Source organism: Nematolebias whitei, chromosome 4 (genome assembly GCF_014905685.2).
Source record: "Nematolebias whitei isolate Nwh7 chromosome 4, NemWhi1, whole genome shotgun sequence".
NCBI lineage: Eukaryota > Metazoa > Chordata > Actinopteri > Cyprinodontiformes > Rivulidae > Nematolebias > Nematolebias whitei.
In genome coordinates, this window is record NC_056501.1 from 29,395,216 (window position 1) to 29,405,838 (window position 10,623).

The 10,623-nt window shown below is 42.1% G+C and overlaps 1 protein-coding gene across 1 annotated transcript; it reads right to left on the minus strand.

Moving 5' to 3' along the window:
- Positions 1–5,719: 5,719 nt before the first annotated feature.
- stc2a (stanniocalcin 2a) lies at positions 5,720–10,400 on the minus strand. Its single transcript, XM_037675952.1, has 4 exons — positions 10,106–10,400; positions 8,121–8,263; positions 6,444–6,655; positions 5,720–6,247 (listed from the first exon to the last, which is right to left on the minus strand). Exons 1-4 carry the CDS (start codon positions 10,242–10,244, stop codon positions 5,884–5,886), a joined length of 858 nt encoding a protein of 285 aa, XP_037531880.1. The 5' UTR covers positions 10,245–10,400; the 3' UTR covers positions 5,720–5,883.
- Positions 10,401–10,623: the final 223 nt, after the last annotated feature.

A 10,623-nucleotide genomic window follows, 5' to 3' on the forward strand; every position in this document is an offset into this window, starting at 1 on the left:
TATGAAAAGCCAAAAACGTTAAGTCAGGTCCTCTGGATGGTTTCTTTTCTTGCTGAAACATTTTGTCCTTCATCCAAAAGACTTCATCAGTCCAAGGAGCCACAACGAACTCAGTCCCGTAAGTGGCTTACTCACGTAGTGGATCAACCTGTTTTATGGTGATAATAGGGTTTCTGGAGTCTGCCCTCTCCCCCACCGACTCCTCTAAGGCAGCCATAGCCAAAGTGGTTCAAAACATCAAAGTTCATGCTCAATAATCCTGGTAAAAGGATTAAGGTAAAGGGAAAAGTTAAAGGTATAAGGATTCCAGAAATGAAACTGGTTGGCCCACCATGTGAGTAAGCCACTTAAGGGACAATTGGTTGTGGCTCCTCGGACTGATGAAGTCCTTTGGATAAAGGATGAAACATTCCAACAATAAAAGAAACAGTCCAGAGGACCTGACTTAAACTTTGTTGGACTTTCTAGAATCTTCAGCAGCACCTGTGAAAAGACAAATGTGTGTCTAAGCTTGAGTGTATGTTTTATTTCCACAATAAATTCAAACTTGCACATCCTATTTTTGTTTTTATGCACCATTGAAGTTTTACGCTGTGTAATCATTCTACACTTGAAAAACAACAGATTAAAAATACTGATAAAAGCCTTGATACATAAGGACATTCATGCCATTGATGAGTGTAACTCCTGATCACAGGTACTGTATAACAAAAAAAACGTAAAAAGCAAAAGCAAAAAAAAAAAAACATACTTTTTTTGACGTTATCTGAACTAAACTTGAATTTCAGTCTTCATGAGTTCCCAACTCAGTGATTATTTTTTCTTTCTGAGTATAATGAATACAGACTTGAACTGTAAGTTTGGTACAGCGTCACACTTGGGTTTCTTTGATCTTGTTTATGCGCCTTGTAAACAAAGAACATTGTGGCGTGAACAAAATCACACTTCACATTCAAATCTGGACCAACCTAACTCTTTTTTTTTTTTTTGTCTCTTTTAGAAATTGTAGTTTTGGTTTGTAGCTCCTCTCACCTTTATTAGAACTCCAACACTTGCCTCCAGTGTGTACTTGTACTCATTTTAAAGGATTTGCCTCCACCTAGTGGCTGTATGGATCCACTGCATCCTCTGGGACGTTTTGCTGGACTGATAAAACGCCATGAAAGGCAGGAGCGACGTGAGCTGTGAGGAGGCTGCTGTTACAGAAGCAGTGTGGCATGTTATGAGATATGTGCCCTCACTCCTTCTCTGTCAAATTACAGAGAAACTGGGGAAAAACAAGGAGATTGTGCTCAAACACCCCATACATTCCCCACAAAGCCTATCTGTAATTATTAAAGAACTCGAGAAAAACTTTGATCGTGTTTTAAAAAAAAGAGAGAAAGCAGCAGGAAGGCCACCTTTTAAATTAGAATGCTGTCTAAATGTTTGGTGAAGCAATGTACACTGTTGGGACAACTCATAAAAACTGACACCCAAAACCCACCTCCTGCATTGCACACAATCCAGAGCAGCTGACGTAAATGTTTAGGCCTCCCAAATGGGAGGATATTTCCAGTCCTTGAAGCTTTAAACACAGCCTGTATTTCACTGTCAGGAAAGAAGGCAGCAGGTCAACTGAGAATGTGGTGTCTGTTAACTCGAGTGAACACCTGAGACATCGGGGCCTTCTCTGCCACGCTGCCCAGGGCTGGTGGAAAGTTTCCCTTTCTGAAGGGATCAGTCAAAGCTAGTGGGTTTCTGTGGGGAACTTTTATATCTTACCTGATGTTGACAGCTCTATGGATGAGATCTGTTTGAAGAAATAACGTTTATTTCTGACTGGATCGACGAGCTAAAGCTAGTCAACTGGTGGCCCGAGGGCCAAATCAGACCCACGGATTAATTCAGTTTGGCCCACTAGTGGGCTCATTTTAAATAAAACTACATTTAAACCATAAAACAAACTTAAATAATGGCAGTAACTGCTGGATGTCCGACCTCTGAGCTCTTGGCTTTCAGTAACCGTGTCCCCCTGAACAATTAGTTGAATAGCCCTGAGCTAAAGGCAATGAGAGAAGCCAGTGACAAAGAGGTTTGCAGCTTTCTTAAAACTGCTTTGATATCAAAGACCTCCCTATAGTTTTATCGCTGCAGTCAAAAATCAAACTTTTATTGCCCTTCTGCTTTCAGCAGAGCTGATCTTTATTTCAGCAGAAATATTGACATTTACCGTATTTTTCAGACTTTGAGGTGCAATATCAATGAACGGGTCCGTTTTCATACATAAGGTGCAATGGATTATAAAGGCGCATTAAGCGAAACAAAACAATCCTATAAGTCAAACTATTCAACTCATTCACAATAACCACATAAAAGCAGTTCGAGGTCAGTAAGTACAACCAGAGTTAAAACATAAGGCACATCTGATAATAAGGCTCACTGTGGATTTTTGAGAAAATTAAAGGATTTAAAGAGCGCCTTATAGTCTGAAAAATATGGTATATCAGATGTGCTACAGCTAGCTGCTGCTGCCACTATTTGGGTTTGTATTATAGGTAAACTGTGGTGTAGTGTAAAATTGACAGTGATGTAAATCATAAAGGGGTTCACACGTTTTTCTAGACTGGAGATATTTTCAGAAGTTAGCATTTCACTCTGTTCTTATTCAGACTAGCTGTTAGCTTCTCAATCTGGTCAGAAACAAAAATCCTCCGAGTGCAAGTCTTTCAAAAATATTGTCTAGAACAGTTAATATATTAACTTTTAATATATATTCACAGGACCCTGCTTCAAAACACCTGAACTGTCACTTTATTTGATTTATTTCACAGTTATATAGAATTGTATCTTGAATGTAACTAAATATTTGGACACAAAACACTGTTTTTTAATGTATAGAGTCCAGTAGAATCATATGTTCGATATGTCATACATGTGAGGTACAAAACGAGTCGGTAGTTTTGAGTGAAAACAGAGTTATTGTGCTCCACAGAGTAGAAAAACGACTGAACACTACAGGAACATGATTAGTTTTATTTTCCTCTGAACACATACATAAAGCCACTCAAGCCACTAGATTATTACAAACTAAAAAACAATAAAAACATTGAACCCAATGACAGAGAGCTTAACAGATTGTCACTTTAAACACTTACAGTACATTCTCAATAAGATTAGCTTATGTCTTCTGTTGGGATTTCACAGCAATCCCAACTTCCACAAAAAAAAAAAAAAAAAAGGAAAACAACTTGCTTATAATAGTCCTTAAATATTAGGGAGAAGATAAAATAAAATTAACTTTAAGTGTGTCAGGGAAAAAAAAAAAAAAAGAAAAACTCTGAACTGAGCCACAAAAGGTGAATTATTATTATTGTTTGCTTTTTGCACAGAGCCCTCCTCAGCATGAGGCGTAACAGGCTCGCATGCTGTGCTTCTTCAGCTCAATCATGTGACTGCCCTGAAATGGTCAAGAGAAGAAGAGTAAGAGGAGAAGTGAAAACCGTGTGGCTCTTCCTCTTGCTTTGCCTCCCTGTGTTTGCCTTCTTCCTGGCACCAGCCCAGAGGAATTCTCTGGTGGCCTCAGTAAATGTAACATTTAGAAAAAACTACGCCAGGGCCCCTGTTGTGCAGACTTAACACAATTCCTGGGTCCTCACTGTGCCTGCCTGTGGCTCCAAAAGGCTAAAATAACAGGCCTTCGTGTCCGGCCCTGCAGACCAGAGAGGAATAAGGGCTAATTTAGAGACAGCCAGGGATCTGGAAGGTTTCTGTCAAGCCTGTTTCCTACACTCTGAGGTGCCAGAGAAGGACCGCGTGGCTCAAGTACATAAAGGGGAGGTGGGGTTGGGTGCAATCAGGTCCTAAAGGAGCCATGTGGCGATGCAAGACCTGTCACTGATAAGGAAACCAGGTAGCCCAAATGAAACCTCTTTAGCCTCTGATTAGAGGGTGACTCCTCTCTTAAAGAGACAGTCTAGTCATTTTAGTCCATAGTCATCGGTTGTTAGCATCTTTTCAGCCATGACATCACACACAAAGCACAGAGTATGCAGAGGAAGGGAGAACTAAATTGCTAGCAAAACAAAGGCCTGCTTTTAAAATCCTTTTTCTGTTTTATAAAATAACTTGGTTCCAAAAATGTCTTAACTGTGTGAAAAAAAAAAAAAAAAACGGTTATTTATTATTAAACATCAAGTGCACAGGCACATATTGTTGTCCTATCTGTATTCGTTCGTACCCATCTGCTCACACAGACTCATGTTCGGGCTGCTGTTTAATACACCGTATTGTTTTACATTATTAGTGTTTAGCGTATATCTTAGATCCTTATATACTGTTTCTTGTTTATACTTCATATTTTGCTATTTTTGGGTGTAACTTGGACCCTGTGTACATCATTTCGTTCCACCACATGTACCGCATGTGATGGCAACGACAGTAAAGTGGACTTGAAGTTGAGTTGAGAAAACAGCAACATGCAAATGTTTAAAGGTTTAATATCAACTAAAGTACCCTTCCTTCACACCGATATGTCGTTTTTGGAAAAGAGTTATTTTTATAAGCCTTAAAAAGGATGAAAAACAAAACTAGCTGTTAGCTTAGTCTAGCGTAGTGACGTCTTCACTTTCCTCCATCCTCTGCTCTGTGACTGATGTCACAACTGATAAGGTACAAACTATTGATTACTACTCTATTTGACAGAACTTGACTTGAAAAAAGCCAGACTATCTCTTTATGATGGACTTCTTTTTCTCCAGCTAAAAGCAGTCCAGCTCAAATTGACAATCATCCAAAGTGCAAAAATCTACGATTCTTGTGGCTCATCAGAAAAAATAAAAAAAAAATAAAAAAAAAGCTCAACATTAAACACATAAGTCACAGAGAAGCGGTCACTGTGGACATTACCAGGATTAGGCACCTTGATGTTTTTTATTTTTTAACTACTGAAGCTGAGCATCCTCTTTTGGCTGCATGTCAGATACAACTGATTAAAAGAGAATGTTGAATTCTGCTTTGTAACGTCACCAAGACAGAGTTTATAAATCTCTACGTTGTGCTAAAATGTCTGCTTTCTTAGTCTACACTCACTGCCGATGAAAAAGCAGTGCAAGACAAGATCAACAATCAGTCTTAGCTCTCAATTTACAAGGCTTGCAGAATATTTATCGTTAATTTACTTTCTTTTGTCTTAGTTTTACATCTACATCCTCTCGAAAGTGGACTTCCTCTTAACAAATGCACAGTTTGTTTTTTAATGCGCTAATATATGTGCCAGAACTGGACAAAAACTTGTATTCAATCACCAACAATCATCAAGTATTTATAGCTATAATGCACATTCACGCATTGAAACAGCAAATGGTGTACATTACATATCTACAGGCCGGTGTGTGAAGGGTGCAACACTGTGAAGAGAGCGGACGGCACACCATTTACTTTGTCATCCATAGCATATCAGTATTGCATATTGTAACTATATTTATACATGATCATATAAATATAGATAAGTATATTTCTATGTACAGTTTGATATTTCAACATTGCGTAAAGAATAAATAATACAAATATAATCAGATCTTAGAGAAAGTAAGGATTTGCTATATTAGAGCCAAAATAGTCCTAACAGCTGAAATAATCATGATAACATTTGTTATTCAAAAAAATAAAAAAATAAAAAGAATGTGGCCTAAAGTCTACACCACAATTACCCTGCAAGTTTACCATGTGGGACTGCTGGAATGACTGGAGAGGAGGAGGAAGACAGGAAAAGTCGGGGTTTGTTTCCTTCTGTTCAGTCTGTCAAGGACTTTGAGTACAAGTGTGTGTGTGTGTGTATAAATCTGCAAAGGTGGATTTTAAATGTTTGATGGGGGAGTAGGGGGTCAAAGGTCCCTTGAGCCTTCACCTCCGGATGTCTGTGGCCTTGGGGTCTTCTTGCTCAGTCACCCCTCCGGTTTCTAAGTTGTGGCGGCGAGGTCCCTGGCTGCGATTGCGTGGGTGAACGTTAAAACCCACCTTACCAGCTTTGTCCTTGTCGCCTTGCCGTGGGGGGCGAGGGTGATCCAGCTCGGGGCGGGAAGACGAGGCGTGACGGTGGTGCTCGATGGCGGAGCTGGCGGGAGATGGGACGAGGGAGGAGCAGAGGCTCAGGCTGTCGCAAAGCGCCCCCCAGTTCTGCTCACACTGTAGCCTCACGCTCCGGGTCAGCGCCTCTTTCACTTCCTCTCCACAGCTGAGGAGAATATTCACCAGCTCCACATAAGGACTGGGCCGAGAGAAAGGTAGATGATTCAACATTTGGACGTAAAGTGCATCATTCAGCTGCTAAATTATAAGAGGAATAAATGGAACGGTGCTAATAATAATGAAATAAAAAATAAGGCTAGGTGGAAATTTCCAGGAAGGACTGAAAAGGAGAAAGAACAACCCAGTGACAAATGTGTCCCAGAGCAGTAACTTACCCTTTAGGGAAGAGATCCTGGAAATGGATCATCTCCACCATGACGGCCACATTCTCCTTAGCAGCAGAGCACAGGTTGTGCTTCATGTAGCATTCTCTCTGCAGCTGGAACACCATCTCCTTAATGGACACACACTTCCTGCTGATGCAGCTGAACTTGTGCCGTAGACCGTGCGCCATACACTTCAGGGCATCCTTGATGAAGGACTTCCCCTGTATGTGCACACAGGTGCAAAGTCATGGAGCAGTTCTTGGACCAGTTGATTTCACCTCCATCTTTAATGTTTAACATGTACAGTACACACAGTGCTACTGCCGTGGCTGTGTTGATTTCCTTTCTATCAGTCACTGCCAAGGCAAGCAATCCTATAATTGCCTGTGTCTGTATATGAGTTTGTCAGTTGTGTTAGCAAAATATCTAATCAACCACTGGACATTTTTATGAAAGCTCTGAAAGTATTCATTGAATGTGAATCTACAACTGATAACTTTTAATGTCAATTCATTCAAAACGGCTGCCACAGCAAATCAGCATTTGCAAAATGGGCTAAGATTTAGTGTGGTAGTAGCTGAGAGTCATCTCCAACACATACTCCAAGTGCTAACAGATCACACAAAGCTCACTTTAAATTTTTGACATTCATTCCTTCAAGGTCGTTTCATGTGTGTTTCTGTTTTTAAATGACGGAGTGTGTCCTCTTCGTTAACAGAGGATCTTTGTGTGGCCCTACGGCTCATCTGATTGGCTGTTTCCGTGGGCCTGTCTGAGGACCGCTGCTTGCTGATTGGCTCCCTGGAAACATCCGGCTGTTTGAAAGTTCAGTTCAGGTGGTAGTTTTAAAGAGCAGCAGCTGTTTCACAGGCCACAAACTTTAGTGCTAGAAATTTGTGGATATTTTTTTGTTTATGTTTTCTAAATAACAAAGCACATTTGTTATTATATCACAGAAGCTGCGGTTTTACGTATTGCCCAACACCATAAACACCTTTTTATAACTTGGTCAATTTAACAGATTCAGCTAAAATCGAGTCAACAGAAAGTCGAACCACTTACAGACTGTGCAAAAGGAAATTTTCAGGATTTGACCGAAATGATTAAAACTCCATCGTTGCTCCACAGAAGAAGATCTTTGTTTAATGTGGCATGAGAGGCGGCGGGCGATATGCATTTTTTCAAGCTTTCTTTGATCAGTGTGCTCCTGCTTTGTTAGTCTAAGCAGAAAGAGGTTGTCTCTTTGTTGTTTATTTCCAGGTCACTTTGGTCAGGGATGGGATATATATATATATATATATATATATATATGTTTGTGTTGTTTTTCTATTTTGTACTCCAAAACTCCTAAACTGGACGTCACGCTCACTTAGCGCTGTCCAGATGCCTTGCACCTGTTTCAGCACTTCTTTGAGTTTATGTTGACGACAAACGTCTGTGGTGAAAAGTCAATTAGTGCATTTGTTCAGTCTACGATTCCGGGCTGGATTTCAACTTCTGCAATGCATGAAAAGTAAAACCAGCTGGCTCAGCGTCCCACAGGCACGCTCACTTGCCTCAAGAAGGAGAAATTTGTCCTCAAACCATCAAAAGGGAACGTATATGAATCGATAAGTGCAATAAAAGTGGCGCATTTGAAAGCCAAAACAGAAAGGTTTAGGGATGTTCCGATTTCATGGTTCGTACCTGAGAGTCGAACTTGCCAGCGTTGTGCAGGAACGTCAGGCAGATTTCCTGCAGCCCTCGTATCTCGCAGGAGTTATTCTCAAAGCACTCGAACACACCACAGCCGACATCCCCAGCACTTGCCAAGCAGTGCTGGATCTCAGCTGAGGGGGGGGGGAAACAAAACAACAAGCAGGTTAGAGGAGGGACCTTATCATCTGCTCACAGCAGAGACTATGGTTTGGTATAAATATCATACAGCTCAAAAGCACAGCTTCACATAGACTAGGAGAGAGGAGAAAAATAGATGCAGGGGAACTGCAGGGTGGGAAAAAAAGCCAATTTTCTTCAGGTTGGGGTGTTTCTGCAGAGGTGGTGGGCGATTTATACTGTGTCATTCTGCACCACAGTCATCTGCACTGCCTTGAGATGAGATGGTGCATTGCAGATACAGGCTTTACTACCGTCTCAGTTGATGCTTCTTCTGTAAATGTATCAACAAGTGTCTCTGTCAGAAGTTGTATTCTGTAAGAGCTGCTAAAGCACAGTGAGTGGTAGCTGTAAATACAAAAAAATATATATTAAATCTGCACCCTAAGCATAGCCATGAGAACATGTTTCAGTCGGGGGGGTGCTGTGAGCATGTGTGAAATTGTATGACCCTAAACACCCATATGAGGAATATCATAATACCATACAGGTCACTGTACATGCAGTGAAATGCACACTGGCACTGCGTCTTTATCTAAATATGGACATAAAACCTGTGCTGTTTATTTTGGACAGGCGATAGCTATAAAAATGAAATTATGAACTGATGCCACCTTCTTTTTTTTTTTTTTTTTTTTTTTGTGGGTTGTAAAATTTTGCATGCAACAATCAGATTTACTGATAACATGCAAATATCAGTTTGAACAAACGCATCACATGTTTCCCCCTCTCGTTGATTATTTAACTGTCATGCATGTCACCTCTGTCAAGGAGTGCTGCAGCACCCATAACTTATATGATGAGGTTAGGAAATTCTCAACTGTTCCTGCAGAGCAGACGTGACTGCTGCCCAGAGCTGGCAACAAGTTGTCGCTGGAACTGATTTACAGAAGTGATCTGGACATTGAGGGCATGCGTAAAAAGAGCCTTGACCCATAATTATTAGAAGTCAACAGAGTTTTTTTGTGGTGACAAGCAGCATGAGGGGAGGAGGGAAGGAGATGAACCTTAGGACGCAGGAAAAGTGAGCCGCTGTCAGCAGTGCTTGTTTTGGCATTGCGGGAATGTGCTTGGATTGTACGAGCTCGGCCGCAGAGCGCATTGGATTACACAGTGGAGTTAGCAGGAGTCTGCGCTGCTGCGCGAGACCTGCTCGAGAGTTTGATTTTATGATTCCAGCACGGAAGAAGAATAAGATGTACGTTTTGACATCTTATGGCTGATTTCACCAAAACAAACAAACAAAAAAAAAAAAAAAACTGGCTTCTGGGGATGAGAACTGTGCGCTCTAGTGCGGCTGTTGCGCGTCATTTGGCGCAATCACACCAGTCTTTAATGGTTCTAATAAATATGAATCATAACTGGTCAAACGAATCGGCTTGAGCTCTGTCCAACCACCACATGTTACATCTCACCCTCCAAGCAGACTTGCAAGGAAACGAACAAAAACGAGAGATTTCGTTCGGATAACAGTTTACCTATACGGTGCGCGCGTTCTCTCCCCCCCCCCCCCCCCCATTTCTCGCGCGCGGGCTCACCTAGATGGATCACCTATTACCTTGTGCCATTCTATTAATAGTTTACCAACGTATTGGATGACCGTGTGTTTACAAAAGATCGTCTTTCGTGGGAAAACCTCGAGCCCTAGTCCGAATCTTAATCCAAAGAATCTCACAAATCTGTCTTTTACAGAAAAAAAAACAAAAAAAAACACACGTGTCTGAGTGCAAGCAAGAATATCCCTCCCCATTTTTTCATTCTCTCCCCCCCAACTACAATGACACCCCAGGGCTTACCTGTGTTCTGCAGAGACAGCCGTCCTTTGTGGCTCGCGGGCTTCTCCGGGGGCAGATCGAGAAAATCCGTGTTATCCGACCCCCCGACCCGCTCCAGCACTGACAGAACCAGCAGCGCCGCGGTCAGCTTCACCAACATTGCGTCTCCGGCTGTGCGCCTTCAGTCTGCCCCCGCAGCAAAGATCCGGCGGCGGTGTGTGTGTGCGCGCGCGCGTATGTGTGAGAGAGAGAGAGGGTTCACCTTGGATTGGGCGATGAGCGCAGCTGCGACTTCGCGGAGCAGCTGTGCGGGACTGAGTGCGCGAGCAGGAAGGGAGATGCTGCCTATATTTCTCAGAAGCCCCCCGGGTGTCAATTTGGATGAAGGAGTTAAGCAGGTGTTGTCGGCCGGGGCGCGCGCAGCCAATCAGAGGCGGAGAAATCCGCGTCCAAGGTTTCGAGGGGGAGTGTCCATTCAAAAGTCTCCTTCTTGTCATAAAACTGGCAGCGCGTGCATGGATCTACACCCCCCCCCCCCC

Bases quoted from the DNA above. Each gene is read 5' to 3' on its own strand.
- stc2a (XM_037675952.1), bottom strand. From the start codon at position 10,244: ATGTTGGTGAAGCTGACCGCGGCGCTGCTGGTTCTGTCAGTGCTGGAG. The intron at 6,656-8,120 runs GTACGAACCATG...GTGCACATACAG, and splicing joins CTGGCAAGTTCGACTCTCAG to GGGAAGTCCTTCATCAAGGA. The intron at 6,248-6,443 runs GTAAGTTACTGC...CTCTCGGCCCAG, and splicing joins CAGGATCTCTTCCCTAAAGG to TCCTTATGTGGAGCTGGTGA.